Genomic DNA, 21407 nt, shown 5'->3' with positions numbered 1-21407 from the left:
ATAATACAGTAGATCCCAGCCACCGCTGCACAAGAACGCCAGGGAGATGATAGCAAATAGGACAATGAAAGCAGCATCCATTTGTATGCACGTCCCGCCCGTAGTCAACCAATCAGCGTCTGCCGTGGATGACATCATCCGAACCGACCGCAAAACGTCATTGAGCATGCGCCCAGACCCGTGCATGCGTGATGGCCAGTTGGTAAACAGCGCAGTGCAAACAGCAAGGCACCAGGCTGGATATGACAATGGAGGACCAGAAAAGAGGACAAGCGCCCTCTAGCTGGTCCTCCAAGCGCCACAGCCCAAACACCTGTATAGGTGAAATGGAATAAACAGGATGTGGTGCTGGGCAGCCGCATTGTGATGGGATCTAGCCAATTGCCACCAATGAGGAATCCTACCACAGTGACCACCAGGGGGAGAGAGAGCAGAAAGTTAATACTACCATAGAACTACTAACAAATACATAGTAACTTTAATAGAAATATCGTGTAAAGCAGAAAAGCATCCAATATAGAAAAAACAACCCGCATGTTGTATAAATAGTTAATGCGATCATAAAATAGGTTCATATTGCAATGAGCAGAAACATGGATAGAAACTATTTTTGGAGCATGAATGCACACAGAGAAAGAGAGAGATTTGTAAGTATAGGATATGTAGTGCTGTTTTTTTTAATACAGACGCTATAAGTAAAAATGTAGTTGTCTGAAGCTGTAGTTTAGCTCAGACTGCAATTATTGTAAATTCTGGTTCTGTTTCAGCTTGGCTGGTTGTGTGGTTTTCCCCTTGGCCTAGGGATGGCACCCTATTATTTTGGCCAAGGTTGGAAATTGCAACAAGCTGGGTGTATTGAGTGCCTCCTTGCCCAGAAACAGTCAGTGGGTGTGATCTGCCTGCTGTGCATTCTGGGAGAGGGTACTTAAGGGACAGACGCCGTGACACGGAGTAGTTCCGATCTGATGGCCCTCCTGGCCTAAGGTGTGTCGCTGCCATCAAATTGTCTCGGGGCCGGCTGGCCCGAGGCGTCGTTACTGAAGGTAGGCCCAAAAGTCTTGGGGCCTACCGATCCAGGGATGGTCCTGTGCTGTCCTGCCTGCGGGAAGAAGCCGAGCGACTGGAGGATCCATGGGAGGACTTTTCAGGAGAGGACTGCGCAATAAGGCCGGTGCCTCTAGAAGAGCCTGGAGACTCAGTTGGAGGATGCATCCCGGGTCATCTACCATACAGTACCATAGGTTCCAAATAAGGGAACTGGTACTGTGTGATCAAGCCTTGATATTGCAACAAGTCGCTAATTACCCAATCCTGTGGCAGAGGATTGTGTAACAGTTACACCCAATCCTAAAGTCTGTGGCAGAGAATATGACTGAGCATCACATCGGCTGCTAGGTCAGTAAGAGAGGCCTGTCTGGTGGTTGCTGAATCCAGTTGTGGAGCTGTTGCCCTCTGGATCAAAGAGAGTGTTCCTGATCTGAAAATTCAAGGTACCTGAATTCCCCTAAACCTTCCATCCCTCTATTGCATGTGTCTTTCTTAAATAAATCATTGAAGAAAGAGACTGTGTGTCGGAGCTAAAAATACTAAAAAGAAGTCTTTCATGGGACCCCTATGACGGATATGGTGAAACAGTAAAGGAACGGTAAGCCCAATCAAATACCAGCAGCTCCTTTGGGGGTAAGTGCTACAATATATTAGCTCAACATGTTAAACATGAAATGAGCAACATTGCTAGATAAAAATAGAGCTTTCTATGTGGGGGAAAACAGCCAGACAATTTAGTCGATGGATAAAAGACCATATATACTATTCGGCTAACGATAAAATTTTGACTGCTGTCAGTAGGCGTTTGGATCACTCCCTAGAGGGGGGAGTGGAACAAACATATTCTTCATAAGGAAACAACATGGATTGAGCGTCTTAATGCCACACATGCTCCTGGCATCAACGAAGCCCAATCCTACAAACACTTTTTATAAATAGACTACAGCAAATTCCCTTAGAGGTTTGTAGGGTGTCTGGTGCTTTAAGTTCATTTCTTATTTTCATGATTCTTGGACCCATCTGCTTATTGTCTGGTTGGTGTTGGTGCTACCTTCGCTAAAATGTCATATATGGTTTGCTATTAATGTAGCAATGTTTCTCATTTTATGTTAGCATGTTGAGCTAATATTTCATATACTTACAAATCTCTCTCTTTTTCTATATTTTTCTTTATATAACATGCTGGTTGTTTTTTTCTATATTGGATTCTTTTCTGCTTTACACAATATTTCTATCAAAGTTTCTATGTATTTGTTAGTAGTTCTATGGTAGTATTAACTTTCTGCTCTCTCTCCCCCTGGGGGTCACTGTGATAGGATTCCTCATTGGTGTAATCGGTTCGATCCCATCACTATGCAGCCGCCCAGCGCCACATCTTGTTTATTCCATCTCACTTATACAGATGTTCGGGCTGTGGCGCTTGGAGGACCAGCTAGAGGGCGCTCATCCTCTTTTCTGGTATGAAACGTATTTACTGTGGCTTCCTATTACCCCCCTCTCATATCTGTTTTGCACTTTGGAGCTAAGTAAGTTTTACCTGTTGGGCTCAGACAGACTGTCTGAATGATTTCCAATAGTCATTTTACAATATCTTTTGTTTGCTCTTTTCATGATCTTTTAAAGATCCACTTTATATTAATAATACTCTCTGACGGGATTATTTGACTCTTCAGCAGCCGCCCTGCTTCTTTGTTTTTAGCTGCATTACATATCTTTTTACTATACAGTAAGTGTATTTTAGATACATTTTTTAAAATTATTATATATATATGTACATCTTTGTATATACTCTATCTGCAGCTAATTCATTGGGTATTATTTGTATATACATTTGTTCAATAGGCAAATTTAGCCCCGCCTTTTTTGATCTATATATGCTGTTACAATATTAGGGCTATGTAATGCACGCCCCCATAGTTGTTTGGTTTGCCTTTTCCGCTTGTTTGAGTACCTCCTATTTGACCACTTTGGGGTAAGAGAGATGGAATGTTTTAAATATATGGTGTGTATATTATATGTGTAAGTTGTATATATATATTTATGTTTTTTCTTTGCACACTTAATAGTTACCTAAATTCTCCTGAAGAAGCGTTTGGCATGTAACATGTAGAGCAAGATCCAGTTTACATCGCAACGCTGCATCATAACTGCACTCTGGTATCTACTATATTATGAAGTAAGTTCCTTTCCATTCCATGTAGTGCATGAGGTTTATGTCATAGTTGCAATATTTTAACCACTGGCTGTTCTATTAGCGTGGATTTTTAATGTATGTTTCCCCTGTTTTTTCTATATTAAAGTTATTATTTTTCTACATTATGTTTTGTCATGCCTAAAAAGTCCAAGCTCTCTATGCATTTTTTTCCTCCAATCCCAATAGGACGTGGCACTTTTTACTATATGGACTATCCACAGTACCACTCTTTGATGATACATAATTTGTTTAATTTTAGTAAATTTTACTTTGGGGGGTTGGCAACACTGCCGGGCCAGCAAACACTGACTTCAGGATAGAGAGTGGAGAGAGAACGAGGCAAATCCATGCTTCGATTTCACATGTAAACAAAGAATCAATGATTTAGTTACTTCAGGTTTCAGATCAACCATTTCCTAGACAGTACAGCCAGGGGACACATGTAACCAAGCAGATCTGTAGAAGAAGATTTTTACGTGTGTAAAATATAAAAAAATTACTCTAGAGCCGAATTGGTTAAATGTAAAAAATGAGCAGTTCAACAAGTTATCTTCACTACACATTCCTGTACATAATCTTTTAAGTGCCCCTTAGTTATTTTCCTGGTGACCCTGGATGCCCCACAAGGAAGTCATACCTTAAGTAGGTGAGGAAGTCCTTTTTAAGTACAAAGCATAAGTCCATATTCCTGGAACCCTGACCGGGCTCCTACAGGCGGTGGTCAAGTGTAAGAAGTAGTTCACATTCTGTGGGGGAACTGGAACCATAGCTCCAGCTGTCTTTGTCTTGCTGACTACGGTGCCCCCGAGAGGTGGTTCCATCCCTTTTTATGTGTTTGCCCCAGCAGAGGGCAGTACTTCCCTATATATATCCCAGTAAAACCTGGCCAGCAGTGTTAACCCTTACCTCTCAGGGAGTACCACCCCAGCAGCGAAACACAACTACAATAGTGCAATATTCTAACATAGAAATCTAACCATAGAAATCAATTAAAAACACTAGAACCTTTAAATAAAACATATAACATCCATCTGCTTGCACCCTTCCTCCTGTTGGTGATCACTATAGTGATAGCTAAGGATCTACAGTATCTCACAAAAGTGAGTAAACCCCTCACATTTTTGGTAATATTTTCTTCTTTCTTTTCATGTGACAACACTGAAGAAATTACATTTTGCTACAATGTAAAGTAGTGAGTGTACAGCTTGTATAACAGTGTAAATTTGCTGTCCCCTCAAAATAACTCAACACGCAGCCATTAATGTCTAAACCGCTGGCAACAAAAGTGAGTACACCCCTAAGTGAAAATGTCCAAATTGAGCCCAATTAGCCATTTTTCCTCCCCGGTGTCATGTGACTCGTTAGTGTTACAAGGTCTCAGGTGTGAATGGAGAGCAGGTGTGTTAAATTTGGTGTTATCGCTCTCACTCTCTCATACTGGTCACTGGAAGTTCAACATGGCACCTCATGGCAAAGAACACTCTGAGGATCTGAAAAAAAGACTTGTTGCTTTATATAAAGATGGCCTAGGCTATAAGAAGATTGGCAAGACCCTGAAACTGGGCTGCAGCACGGTGGCCAAGACCATACAGCGGTTTAACAGGACAGGTTCTAATCAGAACAGGCCTCACCATGGTCGACCAAAGAAGTTGAGTGCACGTGCTCAGCGTCATATCCAGAGGTTGTCTATGAGAAATAGACGTATGAGTGCTGCCAGCATTGCTGCAGAGGTTGAAGGGGTGGGGGGTCAGCCTGTCAGTGCTCAGACCATACGCCGCACACTGCATCAAATTGGTCTGCATGGCTGTTGTCCCAGAAGGAAGTTTCTTCTAAAGATGATGCACAAGAAAGCCCGCAACAGTTTGCTGAAAACAAGCAGATTAAGGACATGGATTACTGGAAGCGTGTCCTGTGGTCTGATGAGACCAAGATAAACTTATTTGGTTCAGATGGTGTCAAGCGTGTGTCATGGCAACCAGGTGAGGAGTACAAAGACAAGTGTGTCTTGCCTACAGTCAAGCATGGTGGTGGGATTGTCATGGTCTGGGGCTGCATGAGTGATGCCGGCACTGGGGAGCTACAGTTCATTGAGGGAACCATGAATGCCAGCATGTACTGTGACATACTGAAGCAGAGCATGGTCCCCTCCCTTTGGAGACTGGGCCGCAGGGCAGTATTTTCCCAACATGATAACGACCCCAAACACACCTCTAAGACGACCACTGCCTTGCTAAAGAAGCTGAGTAAAGGTGATGGACTGGCCAAGCATGTTTTAAGACCTAATCCCTATTGAGCATCTGTGGGGCATCCTAAAATGGAAGGTGGAGGAGTGCAAGGTCTCTAACATCTACCAGCTCTGTGATGTGGTCATGGAGGAGTGGAAGAGGACTCCGGGGCAACCTGTGAAGCTCTGTTGAACTCCATGCCCAAGAGGGTTAAAGCAGTGCTGGAAAATAATGGTAGCCACACAAAATATTGACACTTTGGGCCCAATTTGGACATTTTCTCTTATGGGTGTACTCACTTTTGTTGTCAGCGGTTTAGACATTAATGGCTGTGTGTTGAGTTATTTTGAGGGGACAGAAAATTTACACTGTAATACAAACTGTACACTCACTACTTTACATTGTAGCAAAGTATAATTTCTTCAGTGTTGTCACATGAAAAGATATAATAAAATATTTACAAAAATGTGAGGTGTGTACTCACTTTTGTGAAATACTGTATATCAGAAAATCAGGACCTCCTTCCTTCAACTGGAGATCCCTCAACAATAAGGTCATGAATAATATATACAGGGAGTGTATAGAGGTATACAGGTGATGAATGGGGGTTTACAGGTGGTGTATGGAGATATACAGGTAATCATGATGGTATATGGGGAGTGTATTGGGGTATATGGGTGATGAAAAGGAGTATAAAGGGGGTGTATGTGGGTAAACAGAGTTTATTGAGGTGTCAAGGTAACTAATGGGGGTACAAAGGTAATAATTGGGGGTGTATTGGTGTTTATAGGAGGCGTAAGGTGGTGTAAAGGTAAAAAATAGGAATATAGAAAGGATGTATTAAAGTATATAGTTAAAGAAATACACAGGAGGTGTATGGGGGTATATAGGTGATGAATAGGGATAAACAGGGGGTTTATAAGGGTATACAGATGATGCATGGGGGTATACAGGGGATGGATGGGGTTATAAGGGTGATGAAGGGGGGTATACGGGGAGTGTATGAAGGTATACAAGTAATGATTGAGGGCATACAGGGGGTGTATGGAGGTATACATGTGATGGATGGGGGTATACAGTGGGTGTATGGAGGTATATAGGTGATCAGTGGGGGTATAAGAATGGTCTATGGAGGTATACAGCTGATGAATGGTGGTTTACAAGGGGTATATGGAGGTATACAGGTGATTTTCAGGGGGTGTATGCATGTATACAGGTGATGGATGGGGGTATACAGGGAGTGTATTAAGGTATGCGGGTGATGAATGGGGTACAGAGGAGGTGTACAAGTGCTTAATGGGGTATACATGTGGTGTATGGAGGTATACAGGTGATGGATGGGGGTATACGGGAGGTGTATGCAGGTTTACAGGGGATGAATGGGGGTGTACAGGGGGTATATGGAGGTATACAGGGTATGAATGGGGGTGAACAAGGTATGTACTAAGGTGAACAGTTAATATATAGGGGGTGTATGGAGGTAAGCAGGTGATGGATGGATGGGGGTATAAGGGGAGTGTGTGAGGTATACAGGTGATGAATAAGGGAACAGAGGTGGTGTATGGAGGTATACAGGTGATTAATGGGTTAAACAGGGAGTGTAAGGAGGTGTACAGGTGATCGATGGGGGTAAACAGCAGGTGTATGGAGGTATACAAGTGATGGATAGGGGTATACAGGGGGTGTATGGAAGTATACAGGTGATCATGGTGGTATACAGGGAGTGTATTGTGGTATATAGGTGATGAAAGGGGGTATAAAGGGGGTGTATGTGGCTAAACAGGGAGCTTATGTGTATAGAGGTGTACAGGTGATAAATGGGAGTATACAAGGGGTGTATGGAGGTATACAGGTGATGGATAGGAGTTTACAGTGGGTGTATGGAGTTATACAATTGATGGATAGGGGTATACAGGGGATGTATGGAGGTATACAATTGATGGATAGGGGTATACAGGGGATGTATGGAGGTATACAGGTGATGGATGGGGATATTTAGAGGGTGTATGGAGGTATATGGATAATGAATTGGGGTATACGGGGGGTGTATGGAGGCTTACAGCTGATAAATGGGGGTATACTAGGAGTGTATGGCGTTATACAGGGGGAGTATGGAAGTATACAGGTGATGAATTGGGTATACAGTGGGTGTATAGAGGAATACTGGTGATGGATGGGGGTATAGAGGGGCTGTATAGAGCTATACAGGCTGTATACAGGTGATGAATGGGAGTACTAAAGAGGTTGTTGTGGTATACAGGTGATGAATGGTGGAATGCATCTTCTGGACAGTTATAACAGATACCCCAGTTAAAAGATTTCTACAATCACTTGTTTCAGTGGCAACAGTGACATTTTAGTCTTCTTCTCACTTTCTGTTTAAATGATAGTGGTCACAAGGACAAATAGAGAGGGGGGAAGCTCATCTGCAGGGACGCAGACAGCAGTGAAACCTTGCAGGGGTTTCAGCTTCTCTCTGCCTCTATCAGATTAAAAAGTTTTGACTTTAGAAAACTTTGAAGGAGATTGAATGAAAATTGAACAATCAGATTCTAGCTTTTATTTAGCCAACTTTTAGGACCACAAATTAATTTAGGCCAATAGAGAGGGCTGGAAAAGGTGAATGACAGACTTTGGTGCTGACTTATCATGGGGAAAGCAACAGTAACTATGATCTAGAATCTTTGTATCTCTGAAGAAGAAGCAGAGTCCCAGCCAAAATTGCATCATATTTTATTAAACATATTTTTTATTTCATTCCAGGTGAAGGGCCTTTGTCAGGACCTGAGTTCCCCTTCCGGCACTGTGTTTTCCAGGGCATAGAGTTGTAATTCCAGTGTTCACCAGCAGGTGTCTCCCAGCAGCCAACAGACCCCAGTTTCCACCTGATGCTGGCTACTGGGAGGATTTTTAGGTGCTTTCCTGCTAAGTGCCTCTCGCTCCAGTGTTTTGCTTGCTGCCAGACACTGCTAGCCATTATCTTGTTCCTGCGCTGTTCTCTGTACCCAGTATCCTGCTGTCCTTTACCTGTTCTCTCTTGTTCCCAGTGTTATTCTGTGTTCTGTGATCCCAGTGTTAGTTCCACCTTGCCATCTGCTCTCTGCACCTCCAATTTTCCTTGCTTCTCTGTGTTCCCTATTGTATATATTGTATGTAGTTAGTTGTAAGTTAGGCTTCTGTTTGTTAGTTATTAGTCAGGTATTCTGTCACTGCGTTTTTTGGTTAACTTATATTTTAATGTTTGCAGTGTGCTGTTGTTTGGAAGGATTTTGTTTCACTGTAGATAAATCTCACTTAGGCCACTTTCACACTGAGGCGTTTTACAGGTGTTTTTGCGCTAAAAACAGCGCCTAAAAAGTGCCTGTAAACTGCCTCTTCTGTAGCCCCAGTGTGAAAGCCTCAGTGCTTTCACACTGGGGTGGTGTGCTTGCAGGACGGGAAAAAAAGTCCTGCAAGCGGCATGTTTGGCGCGGTGCGGGAGCAGTGTATACACCGCTCGATCACTGCCCCTGCCATTGAATGCACTAAAACTAGTGGCGTTTTTCTGCTAACGCCCCCCCCCCCCCTCCGCCCCAGTGTGAAAGAAGCCTATAAGCATATACAGTCTGGTCCCAGTTTCTTGAGTGTAGCCACGCAGATTTGGCCATCTCTGCTACTGATTCCTGACAGTCTGTTGCTAATGTTAATTTTGCACTGTCTGGCTGTTGGAAGAGGAAAAAAAAACAAGAGGCAAATTGCAAAAAGTCTATTTGTATCTAAAAGCTATATAATATTTTATGGCAATTTATGTACTGTTTTCAGATGGATTATATTCACAATTGATAACATTTGTGCATTGTACAAATGGACCCTATTCTGAAGAAGCAGATGCATGAAACGCATTGATAAAGGTTTCGTTACACTGCTGCATATGCGATTATATCTTTGCAAAAAAATTAGTTGTGAAGGACACCTTTATAAAAATCTGTTTTTAAATTCCAATAAGGCCAACACTATTATGATGTGTATACAGTATAAATATTGGTATGTTTTTATATTGTTGTTTTTCTCTGTTGCATAAACTCCTAGTGCTGCCTATAAAGCCCCATACCTTTTAGCTACAGGTAGAGTTTATATATTTCGGGATGCCACTCCTCAATTGTCCACCGGCAGAACTAATCTTCTGTTGAGGGAGTTTGGATTGTACATACATGTTACTAGAAATGTGACATAATAATTTCTGTGGGACATTTTTCATTACTCATTTTATTTCTGTTTATTAGAAAACACTATAAAGCGTGAATCTCAGAGATTCACTCCAAGTCACTTGGCGCAAAGATCTGCAAATGAATATTTGGATGAGAGGATGAAACTCAAGATATAGAAACCCATTGTGCCATAGTTATACGGCAGGTGATCCAGTGATGGCTTGTCATGGAGTCAGTCATCCCATTCGTCATCATCATCGTCATCCCCTGGATCATCTTCATCATCATCTGAAGATACAGAAAGCACAGAAATTTATAAGGGAATATGGGAATGGAAGCAAAGTAATGGAGTAAAAATGCTTATTAGCCTTCATTCTCCAGACAAAGTTTTTTTTTTAGTTTTGGATAGAGGCGGGCGGATTAAAACCTCTGTTGGGATTTCTAATGGTTTAAGAGACGTACAAGACGACGCGGTTCCAGATGTGCATTGACTTTTTCATTGCTCTTATTGCTATGTACCTTTTGACTATCATTGTTCTGCCATGTTTGGCAGACTACTTTCTGTTGTACTGTACCATGTGCTTTGCTGTAGAGCGAAATAAAAACTATAAATGAAAAAAACAAAAAACCTCTGTTGGGTTTTTATTGCTTTCTAAAACCTTGTTGTGGAGTTTCCCCCTATTTCTTGTCCAAAATTGCTACCAAAACAGGAAAAAGTGGAAGTCTTTGAGGCTGCTCAACTTGCAGAGGGGTCCTGATTGGTCCCTTTGGCCTTATTCACATGGGCTTATGAGGTAACGTACAAAGTAACATGAGGCGTACTTCTGCTCTCTGGGTAGCCCTGGTGCTCTGTAAAGCAGCCCATAGGCATGAATGGCTGTGTATTTTGTTTACTGCACAGGGAAGCCATTAGAAATGTTGGGAACTGTTACACAGCTTAAGACCTGCCAAGCCTGACCACCAGCATTTCCCAAGGCCTGCCTACTGGCCATCCCACCGAATCCACCCATTGGCCATCCAGTCTGTTAGTGCACCAACTTTTATTTTAACACTTTTACAACTTAATATTCTCCATCCCATGTCTTCCTCCTCTTCTAGTCTCATCTCCTCCTCCACGAGTCCCATCTCCTCCATCCCATGTCCTTCTCCTCCTCCAGTCCCGTCTCCTCCATCCCATGTCCTCCTTCTGTTCCATCTCCTCCATCCCATGTCCTCCTCCTTCTCCATCCCATGTGCTCCTTCTGTCCCATCTCCTCCATCCCATGTCCTCCTCCTTCTCCATCCCATGTCCTCCTCTTCCAGTCTCATCTCTCCCATTCCATGTCCTCCTCCTCCATTCCATGTCCCCTTCCTCCTCCAGTCCCATTTCCTCCACCCCATGTCCTCCTCCTCCCCCAGTCTCATGTCCTCTATCTCCTCGAGTACCATGTCGTCCTCCTCCTCCTCCTTCAGTCCCATGTCCTCCATATGATGTCCTCCTCCTCCTCCAGTCCCATCCCACCCATCCATGTCCTCCTCTTCCAGTCCCATCTCCTCCACCTCATATCCTCCTCCAGTCCCATCCCATGTTCTCCATGGGGGGTGGTGAGAGACAGAGCGGTAGGGGGATGAAGGGGGGGGGGTGAGAGATATCGGGGGAAGGGTGAGAGAGGGAGGGGGTGAGAGAGAGAGAAAAAGAAGGTGGTGAGAGAGAGGGGGTGAGAGAAAGGGAAGGGGTTAAGAGAGAGAGGGTGGTGAGAGAGAGGAGAGAGAGAGAGAGATGGGGCGTGAGAGAGAGAGGGCAGAGACAGAGAGAGGGGGATGAGAGCGTGGGCAATAGAGAGAGAGGGGAGAGAGAAAGAGAGGGCAGAGAGAGAAAGGGGGTGAGAGCAGGGGGTAAGTGAGAGAGAGAGCAGGGGGGCAATAGAGAGGGGAGATAGATAGAGGGGTGAGAGAGGGAGGGGAGAGAGAGAGAGAGGGGAAGAGAGAGGGGGTATGAGAGAGAGAAAAGAAAGAGCGGGGGTAAAAGAGAGAGGTGAGAGAGAGAGGAAAGAAAAAGAGGGTGGTGAGAGAGGGGGGTGTGAGAAAGGGAAGGGGGTAAGAGAGGGAGGTGGGAGAGGGGGAGAGAGAGAGGACAAAGAAAAAGAGAGAGATGGGGTGTGAGAGAGAGAGAGGGCAGAGAGAGTGGGGGTGATAGCGGGGGGGGGGGGCAAAAGAGACAGAGGGGAGAGAGAGAGGGAATCATAGAGAGAGAGAGGGTTGAGAGCAGGGGGCAAGAGAGAGAGGGGGTGAGAGAGAGAGGAGAGTGAGAGATAGCCCCCTAGCCCTGTCTGCAGTCACTCCTGTGCCCCATGTCCCAGTCCCTGTCTGCGGGTAGGTGACTGTGTGTGATGCCTACCCTGTTTCCCCGAAAATAAGACCTAGCGTGATTGTCAGTGATGGCTGCAATATAAGCCCTAACCCCCAAATAAGCCCTACCCTGTTTCCCTGAAAATAAGCCCTACAAGGACTTTAACTAGGGCTTATTTGGGGGGTAGGGCTTATATTGCAGCCATCACCAACAATCACGCTAGGTCTTATTTTCGGGGAAACAGGGTAGTACCTTCCATGCCAGCAGTAGGATGTTAATGCTGGCCAGCAGCGGGCAGGACTCTTTCTCCTAATGGGTGATGATGAGGGTGCTCTACTCCCTGCAGCAGACCCCAGGCTGCCTGTGCCTCCTGCCAGTCCTCATCTTCCAGGCCGCCGTCACTGTTGATGTTGGAGCAGGGAGCAGAGAGGGGGTTGGAGAGGTCCAAGCTTTGGGAGCTGTTGCTGCTCACCTCTTTGGGTGTCAGGGAGGTCTTCTTCCTCCCCAGGACTAGGTCCTAGCTGCCCTCGCTGTCCTGCTTGCCTTCCCCGCGGCTGGCCGCTCGCTGTGTGGAGATGAACAGCAAGGCACTATCCTGCCCGCATCCCATCATCAAAGACTGCCCTGATTGGGACCTCGTCCCTCGGGACGCCTACATTTGTATGGGCTGTCCACCCCTGATGGTGGCCCTGTTGCTGTATGTTTTATTCTCAGAATGCCTGCCAATGCAGTGTGTACACAATGTTTCTCCAGAGAGGAGCTATAAGCAGGCCTTACCTGAGGAATGGATCACTTTGCTTCTTTTCTGCATGACGTGCATGAGAGCACCCACTAAGCCCTCAGAACTAGCCTCTGGGAGAGGAGAGGATGGGGGTTCCATCTGTTCTGTTACCTAATGTTATAAAGAATAATTTATAGAGAAAACATGCTTGGTTAAAATGTGCCACATTAGACAGCAGCATTTAATGTCAACCTATCACAAACCTGGGAGATTTAAAATAGATACATGAGGAAAATGCACATGCATATGTTACCATCAGTGAAAACAGCAAAACTTTCGGTACATCAAGAGATGTAGGTGACTAAACTTATACCAAAGAGGCTGTTTTACATGATTTAGATGTGTTATGTTTGTGAAAAAACAGGATGTTGGATGTATTGGAACCAATGGAACCCGGGATTTGGGGAAAACGTGGCCAACTTGGAGAGAATTATACTATCAGCGCTTTAAAGTGGAACTTTAGTAAAAAAATTAAGTACTGATAGGTCACTTCAGGCTGGCCCCTTTTGCAGGTATAGCTGTGTAAAACATCAAAAATAAGTGTCTATACTGTTTAAAATCCATTAATACACTGTCTCACCCTGCTCTGCACATGCTCAGTTATTTTCTATTTTCAGCACTGTGCCTAAAATCAGAGCCAGGAGAGGCCAATCTGCTGACAGAATAAAATATTTTCTAATGCTTAGGGGCTGTGGGCTTTAACAAAATGGCAGCCTCCAGCAAGAAGAAACAGGAGCAATGCTAGAGGCAATTTACAGCACACACTAATTTTGGTAGTATAATTATTAATGTGGAATATATGTTCCCTGCTAAAGAAAATAATTTTTTATCATGATGTTATGGGTAAAGTTCCGCTTTAAGACCTTCTGTCTACATAGGGGAGTTCTAAAGAATCAATGTCTGTATGATAGGAGTGCACAGGTGGAAGAGTACATCAAAGTGCATTATTCATAGCACATTATTAATATATGTAGAACATCACTGGGACTGTTTTTAAAATTAAAGTGATACTAAAGTCTCTTTTTTATTTCTTTAAAAAAACAAAACATGTTATACTTACCTGCCCTGTGTAGTGGTTTTGCACAGAGCAGCCCGGATCCTCCTCTTCTCAGGTCCCTCTTCGGCACTCCTGGCCCCTCCCTCCTGTTGAGTGCCCCCACAGCAAGATCACTGGATCGAGATGGGGCACAGGTAAGTATTAGAGGGGCTGAGGGGGGCTGCTGCGCTCAGAAGGTTTTTTATCTTAATGCATAGAATGCATTAACCACTTGCCAACTGCGCCATAGCTAAATGACGGCTACAGCGTGGTTGGCTAATTCTGGAAGGGTGTACAATGGTTTGCCAGAGCCAGCGCATCACAGATCAGGGTAAAGGACCGGGGGACCCTTTACTACGTGATCACTCCATCCAATGACGGAGCGATCACTTGTCAACAAACCAGCACATGTCTGGTTCAGCTTTCTCCTCAAATGCAATCGGTATAGTGTGTGAGGAGAGGAGGGAGTCGGTGCAGCAGCTCTTGTGGGCTGGATCTGAATTGCCAACAGCTCTGATCTGTGCCAATTGACACCTCATCTGTGCCTCAAACATGCCCATCTGTACCTTAAACATGCCAATCCATGCCTCAAACATAATGATACAAAATAAGATCTCACAACGTGCCACAACCCTAGATCTTATCACTGCGCTACAGAGAAACCTAATATAAATAATAAAAGCAGCCACTTTAAAGGAATACTGAAAATAAACAAATACTACCAAACATAACCTCAAGGTAAATAGTAGCGCTGAACACACAATAATGTGAACAATACACGTTACACACCCAGTGAATAGTAGTGCATAAAAAATGAACATAAACATAAATAGTCCACAATAAATGATGTCCAATAATGGAAAAATAATCCGTGATAAAGGTCAGTTCATTGAGTGATTTTACACCACACCACGTGATAGAAAACGTGTCTCTACTTCCCCAATTGGATGTACACTCGCCGCCGACACTATTTGCCTCACACTAGCATAAAATTTGCCGTAATTATAAGTTATTATTGTGCATTTATATAGTATACATTGCATTAGACTAAGTGTATTTTGATTATTGGACATGATATATACTGTAATTGTTATTATGTTTTTTGATCATATGTACAGTGTATGTTTGCTAACCTGTGACAGATGCTAAGCGTATCTCTGCCGCGGGGACTCAGTTTTGGGCAAATAAGCAATTATTCGAAATTTACATATGTGGGAGTATTTAAACATTGTTGCCGTGCCGTACAGCCAATCCCAGGATGAAGTCGTAATGATGAAATGCGTCGGTACGTGGCTGTACGGCAACTGCAAGTGACGTTTATGTATTACCGTAAGTGACGCTCCTTGTGTACTGGCTTCTTGGTCGGGTGAGATACGGTGCCCATCCTTATGTCCGCCGTGACTGGAATATACTTGGTGTCTGTTTACCATACCAATGCGCTTGTAAGAGTCCAGGGCTTACTACACATGCACCAATAGCGCATTACCGCAAGAGGAAATCCGTGCCAACTGAGCATGCACCAAAGACGCCTCAGTGTGCCAACCCACACCTGAGCAGAAGACCTGATGGAAAAAGGCAGGAAAATGCCCAGGAAGTGACCTCATCCTGGTGGAAAGAGGCAGGAAAATGTCCAGGAGGCACACAGGAAGTGACCTCAACTTGATAGAAAAAGGCAGGAAAATACCCAGGAGGCGCACAGGAAGTGACCTCAAACTTCCCTATATAAGCCCAGCCCAGACACTGCAAAATTGCTGGATTATCTTCAGTCCCCCCTTGTTCCTGTGCTAGTGTGTGACTTGTCTGAACTTGTTGTGACCTGGAAACCTATTTGACTACTCTTGATTGCTGCTTGCCATTGACCTCGGATTTGTACCTTGACCATTCTACTTCTTTGCCCCTTTTGTACTCAGCTGCCAGATTGGAACTGACCCCTGCTTGGATCTCGACCATTCTTCTCTGATTAACCCTTTTATACTTTGTTGCCAAACTGGACTTGACCTTGGTTCGGATCTCGGACTAAGGCTTGCACAGTGCTCCGCACCCCTGGCACCTGTGCCAATAGGTGTCCACCAAGTCTCCATCTCCAGAGGCTTCAAGGACCCGAGGTGCAAGGGAGACCTCCCCACAACTTCGGTCTCACCTCAGGTAGGTGGCCCTCGTGACAGAGCTTTTTATTTTGCCTTCTTGTAAGTGTATTACCATTAGGCCTCTTTGGTTTTAATAAATTACGTTTTATTGATGTTATTGCACTATTTGGAGTTCTTTTTCCTTTACATATTATTGATTCCTATTGGTCTTTGGATGCTTGGATCGATTGATGGGATATCCACAACCCTGAGGGGTGCAATGCTCTATTTGCCGAACATGAGAGTGTGATTTGTTTCTTTGGATGTTAATGAGCTGAGTTCTAAGTATAAAATTGATGCGCTTTAAATAAATAGTGCACAATATGCTGCTGCGACTAAGCTTAAATCCAGGAATAAAAAATGCATACATGTGAATAAAATAAATTAATAATTATGGTGCTAATACATGTGTTAAAATTGCCAAAATAAATCTTCAAATTGGTGATGTGACGGTGAGTATAAATAAAATAATAATGACACTCTGAGTACAATGTCCAGGCAGAGATAAATAGTGGGAGAAAGTAAAAAAAAAAAAAAAAAAAAATTTTAAACAGTTCCTTCCCTTAATCCAGATTGATTGACTCACTGGGTTAGATCGTTTGTACCAGGATATTTAGTTTTTCTTGCATCCCACTTCAGCAATTACACTGCTGGTGATTCGGCTCTCAGGATAAAGGTTTGCAGGATAAAGGTGTGCAGTGAACTTACTAGATAGTACATAAGCAAAACAGGGACAAGAGATACACTCACACACTCCCGGTCTATTAGAAGCAAAATAAGCAGATTGCAGTCAGCCGCTGTGGACGAGGTTTCCCATAGAGAAACAGCTGCTGTTAACCTTCAGGTGTATTGCAGCACTGAACGTCCTAAGCTCCTCCCACGCGTTACATCACTGACACGTGAAATTCCGATCGTGTGTGGGCTCCATCGGACTTTTTCCGTCGGAATTTCCGACACACAAAGTTTGAGAGCAGGATATAAAATTTATATATTTATGTTCATTTTTTATGCACTATTATTCACTGGGTGTGTAAAACATATGTGTATTGTTCACATTATTGTGTGTTCAGCGCCACTATTTACCTTGAGGTTATGTTTGGTAAATTTCGAGCCTCAAACATGCCAATACATGCCTCAAACATGCCAATACGTGCCTCAAACATGCCTCATTTGTGCCTCAAACATACCAATCTGTGCCCCAAACATGCCCATCCGTGCCTCAAGCATGCCCATCCATGCCTCAAACATGCCCATTCGTGCTTCATACATGCCCATCCGTGCCTCATACATGCCCATGCATGCTTCACCCGCTGCGTCATCCGTGCCCATTTATGTCTCATCCGTGCCCATCCATGCCTCATCCGTGCTCATCCATGCCTCATCCATGCTCCATCCATGCCACATTAGTGCTCATCCGTGCCTCGTCCATGCCACATCCATGCCTTATTCATGCTAATCCATACCTCATCTGTGCCACATCAGTGCTCATCCATGCCCATCCATGCCACATCAGTGCTCATCCATGCCACATCCATGCCACATCAGTGCTCATCCTGATGATGCTCCCTGCATGTTGGCCTCTGTCTGTGGCCAGGCTGTGTAAAAGTCTCACACATGTGGTATCGCCATACTCAGGAGGAGTAGCAGAATATATTTTGGGGTGTAATTTTTGCTATGTACATGCTATGTGTTAGAAATATTTTATACAGTGACCATTGTGTAAAAAAAAAAAATTTCTTTCCACATTTTCCAAAAACTTGTGGAAAAAAAATGACATGTTCAAAAGACTCATTATGCTTCCTAGGTTATACATTGGGGTGTTTGCTTTCCAAAATCGGGTCATTTTGTGGGCGTTTCCATTGTCCTGGTGCTCCAGGGCCTTCAAAAGTGTATAGGAAGTCAAGAAATTAAATGTGTAATTTATGTTCCTAGAACACCTGACGGTGCTCCCTACATGTTGGGCCTTTGCATGTGTGCTGTGTAAAAAAGTCTCACATGTGGTATCGCCATACTCAGGAGGAGTACAGAATGTGTTTTGGGGTGTAGTTGCAAGAATGCATATGCCATGTGAGTGAAAAAAACTGTTAATTTGACAATTTTGTGAAAAACACATCTGTTCTTTTGTGAAAAGAACTATGGAAAAAAATGACAACTTCAAAAAACTCACCATATACCTTGGAGTGTTTACTTTCTAAAAAGGTGTCATTTGGGGGGTATTTGTACTGTCCTGGCTTGTTAGTGTCTCAAGAAGCCCAGGTTAACACTGAGCTGTGGGAATGAAGCCGTTCGAGTTCAGCTGAACTCGCACAATTTCACTCCCGCATGTCAGTCTCGATTTTGGCTGCGATTTCAGAGACATCTGTGCAGGTGCATGTAAATCGCAGCCCGAAATCGCAAAAAGTAATACAGAAACTACTTTTTGAAATCAGTGCAGCTCCGCAATTAGGACGGTGCCATTGACAGCAATTGCATGTCAAATCGCATGTCAAAATGCTCCAGTGGGAACCAAGGCGAAATGAGGCCGTCAGTACATCAGGTGTGATCAATTTTCAGTGATTGGCACTATAGCTTGTAGACTCTATAACTTTCACACCGACCAAATAATATATACTTATTTTGGTTATTTTTACCAAAGTTATGTAGCAGTAAAAATTTTGGGCAAAATTTATGAAGAAAAATTACCAAATTTGCAAAATGTTATAACAGAAACGAAGAAAAAACAATTTTTTTACAAAGTTTTCGGTCTTTTTTCCTTATATAGTGCAAAAAAATAAAAAACCCAGTGGTGATTAAATACCACCAAAAGAAAGTTCTATTTGTGTGAAAATAAGGACAAAAATTTCATATGGGTACAGTGTAGCATGACTGAGTAATTGTCATTCAAAATGTCAGAGCACTGAAAGCTGAAAATTGGCCTGGTTAGGAAGGGGGTTTAAAGTGATTGTAAAGTGTTGTTTTTGAAAAAAAAACAAAAAGGGGGGCAGGAGGCGGAGCCTAGCAGAGCAGACATGCATTGTTAGAGCTCCACACCGCTGAGGAGAGAAGAGAAGGACAAAGCGGAGCCTGCAGGCTCAAAAGGTATCCATTTGAACCTTTTTGCCCCAGGGAACAAACTGTGAAAGTTTGGGCAGGAAATATGGTACTGGGAGGAAACCGTGGCAGAAATAAAAATCACCTCACAAAGAACTCACAGGCACTCACTGCAGCTGAAGCAGCTCCAGTCACCTCACAAGATACAGCATCAGGGCGCTCTCACAGACAGAAAATGTCACAGCAAGACTCTCCATTTGAGTCAGATACAGAACAAATCCTCTCACAAACTTCTCCACAAGCCTCCTCAGTATCCCCAGTAATATTATTACAATTTGAAAAGATGCTTCATAAGGCTTTAAAACAAACCTCAGACCAAATAACAAAAAGCCTAACCAAAGAAACAAGAGAGCTGGGAAACCGCACCGCAGCCTTAGAAATAAAAATGGATGAAATTGAAATTACAACCCAAGAAAATATAACAGAATTGGAACAATTAAAAAAAGAGAATTTAATACTTCAAACTAAGCTCGAAGATTACGAAAATAGAGCCAGACGTTCAAACTTGCGCATAAGGGGAATACCTGAAACTGTGACAGACCTGCAATCTACTATTACTGCTCTATTACAAGAACTAAAGCCAGATATCCCTATTGAACGTTTAGAACTGGACAGAGTACACAGAGCCCTCACAGCCAAAAAGAAAGATGGACCCCCACGTGATATAATCACAAAATTTCATTATTACAGAACGAAAGAGCAAATACTAATTGCTGCAAGAGAAAAAAAGGAACTTAATTTTCAAGGACACAATTATCAAATTTTTGCTGACCTATCCCAACTTACTATTACTAAAAGACGATCCATGAAACCCCAACTAATGGAACTGCAACGCCACAACATTATGTATCAGTGGGGCTTCCCCTTTTCAGTCAGATTTAACTACCAAGGTACAATTTACAGAAGCAGATCAGCAGATGAACTACAACAAACCCTTTTAAAATTAAATCTGACAGAACCCACAAGCAGCAACACTCCCACACGCAGAAGAATGGCGTCATCTTCACCTTCAGGCAGCACCCAGAAAATTTCAGAACAAAATGGGAATCATCATTCTCACAAAAGAGGCCGTTATGCCACATCATCCATGGACCAAGAAGATTCAATGGACTGACATCCTAATTCCTGATATCTCTTCATTTATTATACTAAGAGATGGTTCTCTATAAAAAACCTGTATTTATAACTGAATGTGACTGCATTCTGATAGTCACACACTGTGCGGGATCATGTTACATTCCAGTTATATTTCTTATTACTTCTGATTCATATAGCCTTAGAATATATAAGTGAAATAAGGAAATTCTTGTTCAGTTATATATTATCAGGTAATAACAATAGATTTATTACTTTTTAGGACAAATATGTTCAATAATCCAGAAGTAATGGAAGCTTTTTCTTTCTTTTCTTAAAACAAATATGTTATTACCTAACTAGTTCCTAGAATTATGTTTTTGTTTATTCTAATCTGAAGCAATACAACCTCGATTTTATGAGTTAACATATCTAAACAGTTGCATATGAATAAAATATGTAATTGTTTACTCTAAAAGGGTTAAAATCCCAAAATAATTCAAACTATCTTCATCAATACCAAAGTTATTAACAGTACCTTTCTAACTGAATTATTTAGGCTAGGGCAAGACTAACCATATACAACCACCCTGGAATAAATAATTTCAACAAAAACTATATTCTGCACTCCAATTAATGAAACATCATTTTGATGTCTTTTGACATAGCACTTCTCTCCTGTAAGCGGAAGATCCGTGTACCCCCATTAGCCCTCCTCATTCTCCCAACCATATTATGTGGGAGTGTGACGAAGGCACTTATTCCCCTGAGAGAGATATTTATTCTCTTTCACGGGTAAATTGTGATTACTTGCAAAAAATAATTTATACAATGTATCATCTAATTTCATATGTTTTTTGTTTACTCTTTACTCCAGAATTCACTGGTTTCTTTTCTATCTATTCATCTCTTCAGTCCACACAGGTTGATCTGCGCAGCCAGCTCTGCACAACAAAAAGTAAGTCAAAACTATTTGATCTATTGCCATGGCACCACTGAATATACTTTCCCTGAATGTTCAGGGAATAAATGTCCCTCAAAAAAGGACCAAAGCCTTCCGTACTTTCCATAACAAGAAGGCTCACATAGTATGCCTCCAAGAAACACACTTCACCAAAGATTCTACTCCAAAATATATTTCTCCTTTTTTTCAACAAATTTACATGGCTTCTGCCTGTACCAAGCAAAGGGGAACTCTAATTGCATTTCACCGATCCACACCATTCACCTTATCATCAGAAATTAAAGACCCAGAAGGTAGATACCTGATACTCATGGGTTATATAATGGATACAGCAATCACTGTGATTTCCTACTA

The 21407-nt window shown here is 42.8% G+C and overlaps 1 protein-coding gene and 1 long non-coding RNA gene across 3 annotated transcripts in view; one reads left to right on the top strand and one right to left on the bottom strand.

The window, feature by feature from the left end:
- Positions 1–2498: 2498 nt before the first annotated feature.
- Positions 2499–10281, top strand: LOC141108414 (uncharacterized). Of its 2 annotated transcripts, XR_012236061.1 has the most exons (4): positions 2499–2573; positions 3114–3223; positions 8230–8380; positions 9729–10281. It is a non-coding gene; the product is annotated as an uncharacterized lncRNA (long non-coding RNA). The 2 variants fall into 2 exon arrangements; XR_012236060.1 differs by having other exon boundaries at positions 8230–10281.
- The window catches only part of WAS (WASP actin nucleation promoting factor), a 45487-nt gene continuing 33775 nt past the window's right edge, over positions 9696–21407 (bottom strand). Inside the window, exons 11-12 of the mRNA XM_073600005.1 lie at positions 12760–12874; positions 9696–9941 (exon numbers count right to left, since the gene is read on the bottom strand). Of these exons, the coding sequence (XP_073456106.1) occupies positions 9886–9941; positions 12760–12874 (171 nt within the window). The 3' untranslated portion in view covers positions 9696–9885. The remainder of the gene's footprint in view (positions 9942–12759; positions 12875–21407) is intronic.

This window comes from Aquarana catesbeiana, linkage group LG09 (assembly GCF_042186555.1).
Source record: "Aquarana catesbeiana isolate 2022-GZ linkage group LG09, ASM4218655v1, whole genome shotgun sequence".
Classification (NCBI taxonomy): Eukaryota; Metazoa; Chordata; class Amphibia; order Anura; family Ranidae; genus Aquarana; species Aquarana catesbeiana.
Note: the sequence above shows the minus strand (reverse complement) of the source record. Positions and strands in the feature narration are given on the sequence as shown.